Source organism: Anthonomus grandis, chromosome 11 (assembly GCF_022605725.1).
Source record: "Anthonomus grandis grandis chromosome 11, icAntGran1.3, whole genome shotgun sequence".
NCBI lineage: Eukaryota > Metazoa > Arthropoda > Insecta > Coleoptera > Curculionidae > Anthonomus > Anthonomus grandis.
Window position 1 is genome coordinate 6518368 of NC_065556.1, and position 15218 is coordinate 6533585.

Consider the following 15218-nt stretch of genomic DNA (forward strand, 5'->3'; position numbering starts at 1 on the left):
ATATATTTTTGTTGTCTTTCTGATTTAATATTTCAGAGTTAAAGATTTTAAGGATTGTAAGTGTAATGGAATGACATGTAATTGTATTATTAATTTTAACTTCTTGAATCTTCCAGAATCGAAGATTTCCATATTAAAAAATAATATGACAACGTTGCTAAAATAATAGCTGCACCTTATAAATTCCTGTTATAAACCAGCTTAAAATTGTTCAATATTAGTTCAATTTTAATCAAATTTCGCATGCAGGTCATTGTAGTGAATTGTCAATTACTGATAAAGTCAATTTTTTTAAAAAATTGCCAATGGCGTACCATACGGAGGGATTTGGTAATTTTTTGTCTCAAATCTGCAAAATGATTAAATATTTGTTTATAAAAAGTCAACTGTTGATTCTCCATTTAATTTTAAAAAAAAGTTACTCTTGTAAAATTATGATTTAACGCATTGTTTTTAAAATATCTTACTTTAATTGTACAGAAATACCTGCTAAAATATTTATATATTTTAAAAACAGTGCCTTAAATTATAATTTTGCAAGAATTACTTTTTTTTTCAAATCAAATGGAGAATGTAACAGTTGACTTCTTATAAAAAAATATTTTATCACGTCGCCGATTTGAGACAAAGAAGGACCAAGTCCCTCTGTATGTTACGCCACTTGCAATTTTGTTAAAAATTAACTTCATGAATAACTAAACATTCACTACGATAACCTGCATGCAAAATTTAATTAAAATTAAGCTGGTAGTTTAAAGGTTATGATAAATAAACAATTAATTATTCTTAGCTTTAACATAAAACATTTTTGAAAAAAAATTTATAGTGAAAGTCTGTAAAGAGTCCTCGCTAGATGGCAGCTTAGGTCTAAATATTGACGCGACTCTTAAATCGAAATAAACATTAAGGCTAAGCGCGCACTGGCGATTTATTGTCGTGCGACTTCTAGTCGCAATCGCAAATATTTTCGAGTACAAAAAATTTTCGAAATGGATTTTGTTGAAACAACTTGTGTAGTAGCTCTGCTATTGCGTAATAACGCCAGAAAACAACGTAAAAAAAAGTACTGGGTGCATCCTCTGTTTCAAGTTTGGTAGAGCATCCCAAAAAATTTTTTCAATATTATCGGCTAAGTGTGAACAGTTTTAGTACACTGCTTCACTTAATAGGGCCAAATATAACGTATAAAATACTACATGGAGGCAGGCAATACCACCTGAAGAGCGACTAGCAGTAACATTAAGATAAATAGGAACAATCGCAAAGTAATTTATTCCTTTTAGTTTATTAATACATAATGATTACAAGTCATATAATTCGCTATCATAATCTCTTGATGACTCAAAATTATTCGAAATTTCCGAATAGTAGGTCTGGAGGGAAGAGTTTTTATCAGACTGGTTGGAAAACTGAGGCGAACTTGCTGGCAAACTTACAGATGTTGTATTGGAAAATTGAGGCGAAGCTGCTGGCAAACGTACAGAGGTTTGATGCTGCATATTATGTGGGCCTGGATGGAAATACTGATGGAAGTTAGTTTGTGTTGATGGCCCAGGCTGTGTATAGAATTTTGCATTTCTCATCACATTTAGTATTTCAATTTTGGCAAAATGTTTTTGCTCGTCGTTTAGTTTGGCCAACATCGGAATTAACATAAGAGCAAAGTTTTTATCCTCTGAAACTTCCCAAGCCTCATATGTGGATATTTGATGAGAAGATTTGCTAGAAAGACTGCGTGGTGTCCTCTGTGCAGGTTTTGCAGAGGGTAAAGAACGTGGAGTCTCCTCGTTGTTGTTCCTGGGACCTCCATGATCATTTGAAAGCTCTCCATCATCATTTCTGGGTCCTTTATTATGGTCTTCCTTACCGCCTGGAGGCCCTACATTGCCACTTGTTGTCCTGGGTTGTTGATGAGGAAGTAAAAATAGCAATGCGTCGAAGTAGATGTATTTCCGACGTTTTCTTGCAGGCTCACCAGATTTGATTTTTTTTTGAGCAGCAAGCTCTCTCGCAAAACAGTCTTTCAGATTCTTCAACTTTTTTTGAACTTCTTTCCCTGTAACAAAAAAAAATGTAACTAATTATATACGTTTTATTTTAGGTGTCTGGCAACCGGAAATAGCTTTAACTCTTTGCATTTCGAATTCCTGTTAGGAACTACAACAGTTCGAGAAATTATTAAAGATACCTGTCATCAATTATGGGAAGTTTTGAAACCTTTTTACATGTCCGAAAAATCTGAAGAGGACTGGATAACTATTTACAAGGAATTTTATTACCGTACTAATTTTTCGAATTGTATTGGAGCCGTTGACGGTAAACATATAAGAATGTAGCAACCAGAGACAACAGACTCAGAATTTTACAATTATAAGAATTTTTTCTCAACAGCACTTGCCGTGGTTGATGCCGATTATTGTTTCATTTCAATAGATGTGGGATCCTATGGTGGACACAGTGATTCCAATATATTTAAAAATTCGAATTATGGCCGAAGACTAACAAGTAACCAATTAAACATTCCTAATTCACAAACATTACCTCACGATGAAAAAGGAAAGTGTTTGCCTTTTGTCATTATCGGGGATGAGGCATTCGCTTTAACACAACAAATTTCCAAACCATATCCTCGAAGAAACCTCACACCAAAACAACGAGTTTATAACTATCGATCAACCCGTGCTCGGCGGATGGTAGAATGTAAATTTGGAATTATGAGCAATAAGTGGCGAATTTTCCATCGTCCCTTAGATGTCGGAATAGAATTTTCTGACGAAATCATTAAAGCGTGCTGCGTTTTACATAATTTTGTAAGAAAACACGATGGTATAAAATTTCACGAGGAATCATACGAATGCCTTTTACAGTCCATTCGACCTGCTGGAACAAGAGCTAATACATCGGGTATGCAAGTACGAGACTATTTTGCAAATTATTTTACCTCTCCGCAAGGTTGCAGGCAGAAGAAACGACCCACATCGTTCTTGATACTGAGAGAATTATTGTGGAAGTGGAAAAAAGACCAGCGCTGCGTTATTAGAGATTTTAAAGAACAAACAAACGGAGGAAGTTTCAGAGGATAAACACTTTGCTTTTATATTAATTCCTATGTTGGCCAAACTAAACGACGAGCAAAAACATTTTGCAAAATTGAAATACTAAATGTGATGAGAAATGCAAAATTCTATACACAGCCTGGGCCATCAATTTTTGCAAACTGGAATGTATTTTGTAAAATTGTCCTTTAATTAACCTTTGACTAACAATAGGATGCACCCAGTACTTTTTTTTACGTTGTTTGCTGGCGTTATTACGCAATAGCAGAGCTACTACACAAGTGGTTTCAACAAAATCCATTTCGAAAATACACTAATATTGCGATTTAATACTCGCTGTGCGCGCCCAAATTTTTTGTACTCGAAAATATTTGCGATTGCGACTAGAAGTCGCACAACAATAAATCGCCAGTGCGCGCTTAGCCTAAGTAAATATTTCTAGTAGTCTTAAATCATTGTTGTAAATTATATGTGTGTAATAAATCAGTTGACTATTTTTATGTATTCAGTGTTTTAGTCTTGCACCCAAACGAACAGTAAAAACGCTACAGTAATAATGAAAAATATCCAGCAAATAAAACTAACGAACCAAAGAAAATTATTTCTAAGAAACATATTATATGGTTAAAATAAAGATTTTAATAAATAGTTAAACCAAGGAGGAAACTTTGCACTCCTAAAATCTTTTTTGAGGAACAAATAACAATCAATAGAATATACGATTTCATATCATTGAGTGCTATATCACACTAGGCAACTTGGTCGTGCAACCAAGTCGGGCAACCATAAGCGATTTTGGATTTAAAGAGAAAGAGTTGTTTCACTTTCAGTGTCAAGATGTACGTTGAAGAGGTAGCTGTGTTATTATACGTGAGGCGACGGAAAAAACTGCAAACAAAGAATCTGGACTCATCCTTTTGTTACATCTCGTTTAATTTCCGGAGTATTTCACACGTTATATGATGACTTAAGAAAGTATCCTGCGAAATTCTTTAATTATATTAGAATGTCGGTATCGTCATTTGATAAGTTATTAGCTTTGTGCAAGGAAGACCTAACAAAACAGGACACGATACTGCGAAAGTCTATACGGCCTGAAGAAAAGCTTTTTGTAACTTTAAGGTAAGTGTATACATAGATATAAATATACAGAATCTCTAGAATTCAAAACTGTTTGGAATTTTTAAAAGTTTATAAATATTTATGACAGTATTTGAATAATCAGTGACATAAATAACTTTTATGTAACTCATCAATCTTATATCTCCACGGTTGATGACATCCTCATGTTATTTATTTTTATCTTGGACGAACAATTTAAGTAGGTATCAATTATATGCTTCTCTGAGTTCTTTTCGCTTTAACTACGAATACAATAAAAAACTAGAAGAATATACTTTTACAGTAACATCTTTATTCAAAAATTCTAAATATCAAAAGGTTTGGTTAAATTAGTTAAGTAAAAAATCAAATAATTAGGCAATGTACATGATTGAAGCAACACTAAAGATTAAAAAGTTCTATCATACTCTCAGAATGACTTGAGTATGAACCAGCTTGTGATATGTCTGATTAAGAGTGAATAGAATCGGTAGGAGATAAGAGCGGCTGAGTAAACTGAGTTTGATGATGACCTGATTGGTAGCCATGCGGTATTGAGGGCTTTTGATATAACGGTTGTGAGGCTTATTGACTTGTCATTTGTTGGACTGATGGCGAATCTGTCGGTAATGTTGAGGTTGTAGTCGAGCGCTGTTGGAAACTTTGGTGTCTTTGATAGCTTTAATGTAATGTTGTTGGCCATTGATTAGTTGATTGAGAATTGGACTGAGTTAAGTACCCGTAATCATATGTCTTCAAAATATTATTGTGTTGAAAGCTAGAATTTCTGTATTTATTCTCTGTAGCTTCATTTCAAATCGTTAATATTGTCACACCGGGGGTTGGCCCGGTCTAGGACAAGGCCGTGTGACGGTTACATACATTGTATGTAACTGGGACCTTAAGGTACGCTTTAGCATTGAAACAAAATATAGTTTACTAAATACCTTGTATTGACAGCAAAATATAATTATAACGATTTAAGTAGAGTTACCCAAATAAAAGAGCTAATTTGACAAGAGATAAACTAAGATCGACATAACAGGATTAATAATTTAAGTACATGGGAATATGTAGCGAATTCTATAATTAAAGTGAAAGTAATGTTACGTAACTTAATAAAGTGACAATAATTGTGATCTTCTTCGATATGATAAAATGTTGTACTTACATTATTATTATTCTTGGAGCAAACATTTCACAAAGCTTTTCCGCACTGCTTTCGATTACCTCTTCTTGCCCGAGACCCGGTCGTAACTCTGCCAAATTTCGTTCGTCGTACCCTGGTGTTAATTTTCTTTGTCAGCAGAATTTCCGGTTTTTTCCAAACCATCTTTCTGTCGACAAAGTACTTTTGCAATCTTTTTACGATGGAAATGACTTGGTTATTTCATCATGCAATCAGGAAATTGTTACTTACACAATTTGTGGGTAAATGACCTGGTATACCGAACGAATATTTTTAAGTGATTTTTATATTAATAAAATAAAATTTAAAATGTTTTTTAATGAATTATCTTCGTTTGACATATCCCCCGGGCATAGAAAAGCTGGCCTCCAGCTTTATTGTTAACAATCGAAATCATGATCGAAGAAGACCCAGAAGAAAAAAAAATTTACAATTAGTAAGATCAGAACAACGATGTACCTAAATAACGTATAATTAATTAGAGCTGAACCCTTATTATTCATTAAATTTTAACTACAATTAATGTAACTATCGCTTTTGATGTCCACATTTTTTAATACTACGTAGTCTCTGAACACAAAATGTCTTCAGCATCCGGGTCCGGTCGCCGGGTAAGGTGGCGACGTTCATAGCGTTGTCGCCTGCCCCTCGTCTGGGACGCCTACAGGTTTGACGCCTCCATGTGTCGTCCTAGGACACCTTCACCCATGTATGTCTGACTCCTCTTCTGGAACGCCTACGGGTTTGACGCCTCCATTCGTCCGTTGGCAACCCTTGCGACATCACATGACACCCCCTTGTATGCCTGACTTCTCCCTTGTTTTGTACCAGTCCTTCAACGCCGTCGGTTTCCTGGAACCTGTAGACAGAGACTCCTTCATTGCAACTGCTGTGGCGTGACAAAACTTTTGGTTTTTGTTTTGTCCCTTCTTGACCATTTCCAGTGAGCTATCCCATAAGCTTACTGTGTTTTATGGATGGCCCCTGCCGTATCTTCAGCTGAATCCATGATTCGTAATGTTGGCATCCCCTACTGGAGATCATAGGTTGAACACTTCAACCCGCTGCTGGTAGCGTCGTGAGTTCGGGCAAGTTTGGACTTTGACCATTGGCGCAGTGGTAACTTAGCTTGTCCTGGGATGGCCATGGCTCTGGCATCACCCTGTCTGCGATTGGGATGGTCAGGACTGACAACAAGGCAGTGCGCGGATGTGGGGTGTTCCTGTTTGGCTCTGGTTCTGGTTCCATCGGCTACTTTCTGTGGTTCTGGTAGGAGCGTACCCTTATTTTCTGTTCAGGTCGAATTTGTACGTGTGGCATCTCATGGTATGTTTATATGTAAAGAAAGAACAAAGTGTAAGTATGTGCTATTATATGGTGCTTAATGGTTTTATATTTAATCATTTTGATTTCATGTTAAATCTTTATATTATATCTTGAGAAATTGTTGACTTCCTCGCAATTTTTGTATTATATATTTTAGGATAATTTGACTCATAATCAAATTTTATTAATTTTCCTTTGTCTCAGATCTTTTGAAGTTTCTTGTATTTCGAGTTTAGATAACAAAGTGTTTTATTTATAGAAAACCCAAAAAAAATATATTTTTTATTCATTAATTGTTTATCCCCTCTCTTCTAAATAACTTTTATTTATGTATGTCTTTTTAACTTTTATAGATTATTAATTAGACCCTTTCTTTTACATTATTTTTAATAATATGTTTTCTTTTTAGCTTCTACTTAAATATTTATGTGCCTTAGGCTCGCTGTCCCTCGCCTACCGGCGATATATTTATAATATTTCCCCATTATCATCTCATTTCAATATATATTATTATTTCAATAAATTTCATTTCGAATATGTATATACGCGCGTAAATCAAAATTATTTATACGTTTTCTGATGTGATTTGCAAATTACTATGATATTTATCCTTAAATTGTTTAGATTGTCATGACTACAATTAAGGCTTAAATAACATGGTGAAATGTATCATCTTCAGAGGGGCCCCAGTATATACTAACTATATGCAAGCTTGCGTAAAATAATAAGTAATTATTCTATTTCGATGCGTTCTATACTAGCATCTACTTTTTTACCAGGGGACAGTGATAAAAGGCTAGCACTATTTTTTATATCTAGCCGGAACCTTGACATGGCGTTTGGTTCGACGCTCGGTTCGGGGTCATTGCCTGGGTCGGGGATTGGGTATAATATTGTTTCGTCAAATGTTTTTGCATTTCTAATGGACATGGGATTTTGGGTTGTAGTTGAATTTTTTGGTTTGTTTTTGAAGTATCTGAGCGTTATATATAAAATATAAGTAAATAAGAATAGAAGGTAAAGTAAACATGAAGTGGAAATTATTATATAGAGAGCCTCGTGATTAACACTTGTTGAGGAGCTTTTTTCATGACAGTCTATTTCTCCACGTATTTGTGGAACTGCCGCTACTATTGCTATTCTATTTTGTTTAATTAGGATGTATGCTACCAAGATTGAAATGGTTATGTTCCAAATTAGAAAAAATGAGTCCCCGTGAAAGCTATGTGTATCACCATAAGTGATTACATTTGGATAGTTTTTCTCTACTGATTTTAGAATGTTTTTTAAGGTGTTATCGCTGGATGTGAGGTTAAGATGGGGTATCTCTAGTGTCCAATTTGTATTTAGGCATTCGGAAATGTTTTTGTAGAGTGGTGGGGTACTAATAATGTTGGGATTGAGGATATAGGAATTTAGATTTGACCAGGTTGCAGGTATTATGTGGGTTACTATTGCATTGGTAGTGATGTTTTCTGGACAAGGGAAATTTTCAGGTATAATAACTGCATTGCCTACGCTGAGGTGGCATTTGCATGGGAGGAAAATTTTGATAGAGCCTTGACGTGCTAATGTCGTGTCTAATTTCTGAGGCTTACTTTTATCACAAGAGATGGTCATGTCCTGTTTCGGGTGGGTAATGACATAAGTTTCGTCTTTAATTTCGGATATTGTCATCGATGTTGCTGAGTGGCAGTCCATTGGGCAGTATTGGCTTAATTCTTTTACTGTTGCCCCTTGATATAGGATTTTCGCACATTCAGGCCCTTGTAGGATGTCTGCTGAGAATCTGGGTAAATGGCATAATTTATTTTGGTATGGCTTACATTCATGTAGGCCTGTCCCCGATATTTGTCTTAAGTCGCCCTCGTTATTTCCGTTTTTGGACACTGCAATGTATAGCGGTTGGTGGCGTATAATACAGGTCTGGTTATACCAAGCAAAGGGTGTGGTTATTAACTCTAGTAGTTGCCAATTTCTGTTTTTCTTAATTATTGGCATTTTTTATGTGAACATATATACTTGATTTTGTAAAGGAACAGTCACATATGGGCATTTCGAAGTATGCTGCTAGTTCAGATATAGGGATGGCCAGTCCTTGTTCTGAATTTGCGATTTTTGACTCGAAATTCTCCAGATCCTTTTTTAGGACTTGCGGGTTGACAATTTCCGCCGGTATTTTATGGTGTCTACATGAATTTACGATAGCTTGTCTCCTGAGAGTCCTTACTAGTAATACCATCCTTTTTAGGTTTAGATATCCGTTATAGAGGTTTGTCATTATTAGTAATTCCTGTTCGTTTGTCGTGTTTGCCACCTTATTTTCCAGTTGTTTAGTGAACCTCTCTATGCTCTTTATCCTTAGCTCCGTGTCCGAGAACGTTGCTGCGACTAATTTCTCATAGTCTTGAAAGTGTTTGGAGTTTTCGCTCATTTGTTTTACGGTATCGGACAGTCCTTGTGACATTGTGTCTAGCCTTTTCCTGATCTCGTCATCTGAGTTTTCGACCATATTTAGTTTTTGCAATGTTGCCACTCCGCAACACCATGATAATCCTGAGCCTATAAAGTCTAGAGACCTCTTCTCTCTCTTAGATGGTTCGTTGTTTCTTAGTGGTGCTATGCCCCAGTGTTCGTTAAGTAAAGTTAATTCTTTGAAGAATGCTTTATTTAGTCCATTTATACTATTTATTACGAAGCATTCGTTCGTTTGCAATTGGCTGCATTTGAGATTTCCTACATCCATCGTGTGGTCATCGGTATCCTCGGTCCATTCCGTTTCATATGTCAATGGTACTGTAGCTTCATAGATTCTTGTCGCTGGGAGTGGTTTCCAATAAGCTCCCGAGCTTACCTCAACTCTGTAATCTTGTTCTTCCTTCATGTTCTGCGCCTAATTTAGCACCATAGTGATTAACCTAATAATAGCATTAAAATATTTTTTTTTTTTAAAAATAGTGTTCTTTATATATCCTACCATTCTAAAGGATTTATAAAGTAATTTATTATAGCCTATGTCGTCCGTATTATCTCAAATTAACTTGTAAGGTATTTTGGCGTTACATTACATTTTGTACTCTATGTATATTTGTTTCTTTACGTATCTAAACTAATCAATATTTATCTACTTATTTAAAGTTAATTTAATATACCTATTGATTACTTTGAGTTTATTATACTTAGTATATATTTACGTTTATATATATACGTATTTAATTTCTTTATTTATTTATTTTATTTAAAATATGAATGTTATCCCTTTGTCTATGAATTAACCTATATATTAGTTATATGTAGTAAACTTAGGAGTGAGTCAATATGGACCAGGTGTCCCACTCACATCAAACCTAATCTAACCGTATGTACCAATACTATAATATTCATGCATATAATGAAATAATATTTCCCAAGCTATGAGCTTATCGTATTACATGAACTTTTCATCTATTTATATCTATATATCCGTTATATATACCCCTTATACTTATTATATTAAACATTTAGCGTTTTTTGCTTTTATAACTATATATTGCTACGAATTAAAAATAAGCTATGCCGTCAGGAATTTCAGTGTGTAGGGTTTCGCTTTGTACACCTTAAGTTACTAATTAACCGACTATAGTCTTAGGTTCTTTAATTTGTAGTGATATGTTATTTTTGATTATTTTGCATATTGTAATGCGGTCATGATATTTATGATTAGCATGATATTTATCTTAGATGCTAAAAATAATGTAATAAATAAGTTGAGTTGTATCTCCTGTTAACAGAATCCATTAAGAAAAGAAAAAAAAAAATGTTCGTATATATTTTGTAATATAGAACATGTACCGTAAAAAAAAGAATCTATAAGAGGTACTATATATATAAATTTATATATGTCACGTATTTACATTACAGAGTTTTTCGATTTTTATGGCGATTATTGTACATTTGGGGTCGCGTCTGGGATCCAGGGGTCGTTATAAGGGAGTATTCTACTGACATGAACTATATCTCTTTTCGCGTTTTTATTTGAACCCTTTTGAATTTCGTAATCTACGTCTGAAGTCTTCTTAGTTATATAGTATGGACCGAACCATTTTAAAAGTAGTTTTTCGCTTCTCCCCACTTTTCTTATAGGGGTGAATACTTTCACCTGGTCTCCTACGGCGTACTCTATATGTCTATGTTTGGTGTCGTAGCGTAGTTTATCGATACCCTGCCTCCTCTGGATATTCTGCACTGCCAAATTCCTTAATAGTAGTGCTTTATCTCTTATTTCACTACTGTCCTGGGGGTTGGGAGGCGGCATTAGGGTTGCTTCGATCGGTAGGATGGGTTCTCTGCCGTATACCAGCATAAAAGGCGAAAACCTTGTAGTGTTTTGTTTCGATGTATTGTAAGCAAATGTCACATGGGGTAAATACTGGTCCCAATTTGTTTGGTTGGTATTGGTATACATGGCAATCATATCCGCTAGAGTTTTATTGAGCCGTTCTGTTAGACCATTAGTCGAAGGGTGGTAAGCGGTCGTGAACTGACTAGCTGTGCCCATTCTTTTTAAAAGTTCTCGTACTAATTCTGACTGGAAAACTTTACCCCTGTCGCTTAATAAATGCTTTGGTGCACCGTGTCGTGTTATTATTTTTTCTAGTATAAATCTGGCTACGGGCCCTGCTTTTCCGCTAGGGAGGGCCTCGGTTTCTGCCCAGCGTGTAGCATAGTCTGTTGCTACTATGATCATTGTTTTTCCGTTGCTGCTTTTTCTAAAAGGTCCTAGTAGGTTATTTTCTACAGGAATTACAGTTGTGTTCGTGGATTGCACTTCTTCTGAAGTCGTGTTTAGTGTTGATGTGTCTTGGACCAGTGTATCTTCTTGTGAGTCAAAATCTGGGTTTGGCTCTTGAAAATGTGTTATTTTGTTTGATTGTTTTAAATTTAAAATATCGTTTGATTTTGTAGATGTAGGTCTGGGTGTCGAGGATCTCGGTGTTTGGTTTAGTGTAGAACTGCTTTTTGTGTTACCTGTTTTGTGTAATGGCAAATCAAATGTAAATTGGCTACCACAAACTTTCGCTGAATTTGGTGGTGTCCTTTTTAATGACACTGCCGATGCAAATACATTAGCACTCGAGCTTTGGTGCTTGGGGTTAAATTCGGAAATATTTGAAAAATCTAAGGGACCTGGTTTTTCGACTTTATTCTTTGTTTTACTGCGGGTTACAATCCCGTCTTCGTTCATTAGCGTTAACAGTATAACGATATTTATTTGTATTTTTTGTAAGTTTATTTGTAAGTTCTTTCTCTTTCGTTAATTTCCGAATAATTTTATGATATATTGCTCTGTTCGATTAATTTTGGATTGCACGGTTTCTTTACTAATATTGCAACCCATTATTATTATTTAAAAAAAAATAAATAAATTATGAAATAAATAATAAATGGAATAATAAAATTCGCTGAATTAATTTAAAAAAAACTTAAATTTAAAGTATCACCTATATTCACATATATTCGATATATCTACTGAAGTATGTCAAAAAAAATAATAAAATAAAATAGACCTTAATGTCGAAGACCGCAATTATTGTATATTATTGTATTAAATTTTATATCTCTAAATTATTTTTTAAAATTATTAATTCTGTCATTTCCTCTTTATGTCGCAAATCAAAAATAAAAATAAAAGATCTTAATTAAATTTTTAATCATACTGTATAGAAAAGAAAATAAACTGTGCCTCCACTTTATGTCTAAACTGTATAGTAAAAAAAAAAACTAACATGTCTCGCTTAAAAAAAAAAGGAAAAAGGGACGGCGCCTCCACCATATGTCGCACCGGGGGTTGGCCCGGTCTAGGACAAGGCCGTGTGACGGTTACATACATTGTATGTAACTGGGACCTTAAGGTACGCTTTAGCATTGAAACAAAATATAGTTTACTAAATACCTTGTATTGACAGCAAAATATAATTATAACGATTTAAGTAGAGTTACCCAAATAAAAGAGCTAATTTGACAAGAGATAAACTAAGATCGACATAACAGGATTAATAATTTAAGTACATGGGAATATGTAGCGAATTCTATAATTAAAGTGAAAGTAATGTTACGTAACTTAATAAAGTGACAATAATTGTGATCTTCTTCGATATGATAAAATGTTGTACTTACATTATTATTATTCTTGGAGCAAACATTTCACAAAGCTTTTCCGCACTGCTTTCGATTACCTCTTCTTGCCCGAGACCCGGTCGTAACTCTGCCAAATTTCGTTCGTCGTACCCTGGTGTTAATTTTCTTTGTCAGCAGAATTTCCGGTTTTTTCCAAACCATCTTTCTGTCGACAAAGTACTTTTGCAATCTTTTTACGATGGAAATGACTTGGTTATTTCATCATGCAATCAGGAAATTGTTACTTACACAATTTGTGGGTAAATGACCTGGTATACCGAACGAATATTTTTAAGTGATTTTTATATTAATAAAATAAAATTTAAAATGTTTTTTAATGAATTATCTTCGTTTGACAATATTTTAATCTTGGTTGCCATTTTCCTCTCCTCAAGTACCCTTTTTAAAGAGCCAAGAAGGGATAAGAGAAACATGCGATCCTTATCAAATTCTTCTTGTAACCGACGCTCGCGAGAATCTATGGATTTTTGTAGTGTTAGTATTAACGGGTCATTTTCTATTTCGAGCTGCGTGCCTTATTTTCTTTTTATTGGTCTTTTTTCCGATCGATCAACTAACACTTCCCCACCTTCAGAAACCTGCTCCTGATCAACTTGCTCCTCTTGTTCTGGCGTTTCTCTAATAGCGGTAACTTTTTGTAGAAAGTGTAACTGCTTAAAATACAATTACTCGCTTTTTCGATCAGCTCCAGACCCAGACTTTTTTTGTTTTAATCTTCTCACTTCTCGAGTATAGCATGATCTCAAACCTTTCCATTTTTTTGCAGTGATTGACCTAAAAAAAATTAGGAAAATTACATTATTAAAGATAATATTTAAAATTCTTTCTATTAAATACTACAAAACAAAGTTAATAAATGTGCCACCAAAAATATTAATCGACGTGCGCGAGCATTTTTTCAAACACGCCCTGATTTACCTTGTATTGAATTTGTTACATATTTTTGCCGTTCACTGTATATTCTAAAAATATATTTTATTTACAGATATCTTGGGAGTGGCTGCTCATTCATTGAAATCCATTACTACTATCCCCTCGTACATTCAACAATAGGTTCGATTATTAGGGCTGTATGCGGAGCGATATGTAGGAATCTAGAATCCTGTTTAGAACTACCAAAAAACGAAGATGAATGGAAACAAATAGGAATTGGCTTCGAAAAACATGCTAACTTTCCACATTGCATCGGTGCCATAGACGGAAAGCATATAAGGCTTATTAAGCCGACCGATTCTGGATCACTATACTACAACTATAAAAATTACTTTTCTATTGTTTTGCTAGCAGTTTGTGACGCCAATTATAACTTTATTTACGTCGATGTGGGTGCCTATGGCAAGAGTAACGACTCAGCAATTATGAAAGATACTTCGCTTTACTATAAACTCAATAACAGCTTGTTAAATATTCCTATTCCCACAAGTTTATCAGAAAATGATCAGACACATTTTCCGTATGTGTTCGTAGGAGATGAAGCTTTTCCTTTACAAGTCAATCTTATGCGTCCTTACGGAGAAAATACTCTTAGTTATAAAAAGAAAACTTTTAACTACAGATTATCTAGAGCTCGACGATATATAGAATGTTCCTTCGGCATTTTATCTAATAAGTGGAGAATTTTTCACAGACCATTAAATCTGACTACAGATTTAGCAAAAAACATTGTTAAAACATGTTGTATCTTGCATAACTTTGTGCGCGATCGAGATGAATATTCTTTTGATGATACTTTGCAAATAATTGGTTTCGAAAATGAAATTGTGGAAAGGGGCTTAACCAGAGGAGGGCGAAGTGTGCTGGCGACCCGTGATGCGTTTGCTGACTATTTTAGTTATAGAAATATACTTTCTTGGCAAAATAAGATGATTCAATAAAATATAAAATTTGTATAAAAACCTACCCAAGTCTTTCTTTTCGCTAATATTATGGAGTTCTGCACCTCCAAAAATATCTACCATTTCTTCCCAACTCTTTTTTTTTAAGTCGCGATTTGAATAATCACTTGATGATGAGTCCCATATTGACTGCCGATTATGAATTTCAATTATGAACCTTTCCATATCAAACGCCATTGCTTAAGGAAATGAACAAGTCCAGAAAAGAAAAAAAGATCATCGAAAAACTTCCTTGCTCAAGACCGGCTTTCAGGCAACTAATCGCGAAGTGTGACAACGCTCAATATACAAGCATGCATTTTCACTACTCGCAACCAGACGCGCGACCAGGACTATCGGGCGACCAGACTGATCACAACGATGAGATTTGGCTGGTCGCCCGACTTAACTAGTTGCGCGACTGATCGGCAACCGAGTGTGGCAAGCTCCATATAACTGCACGTAATTTCACTGGTCGTACAACCAGTTGCGCGA

The 15218-nt window shown here is 34.8% G+C and overlaps 2 protein-coding genes across 2 annotated transcripts in view; one reads left to right on the plus strand and one right to left on the minus strand.

Annotated features, from left to right (window-relative positions):
• The window catches only part of LOC126742453 (uncharacterized), a 1408556-nt gene that overhangs the window by 1351302 nt on the left and 42036 nt on the right, over positions 1–15218 (plus strand). The window lies entirely within an intron of this gene.
• Positions 5090–9513, minus strand: LOC126742269 (uncharacterized). The gene is made up of 2 exons (XM_050448895.1): positions 6312–9513; positions 5090–6205 (listed from the first exon to the last, which is right to left on the minus strand). The coding sequence occupies exon 1, from the start codon at positions 8671–8673 to the stop codon at positions 7405–7407; it is 1269 nt and encodes a 422-aa protein (XP_050304852.1). The 5' UTR covers positions 8674–9513; the 3' UTR covers positions 5090–6205; positions 6312–7404.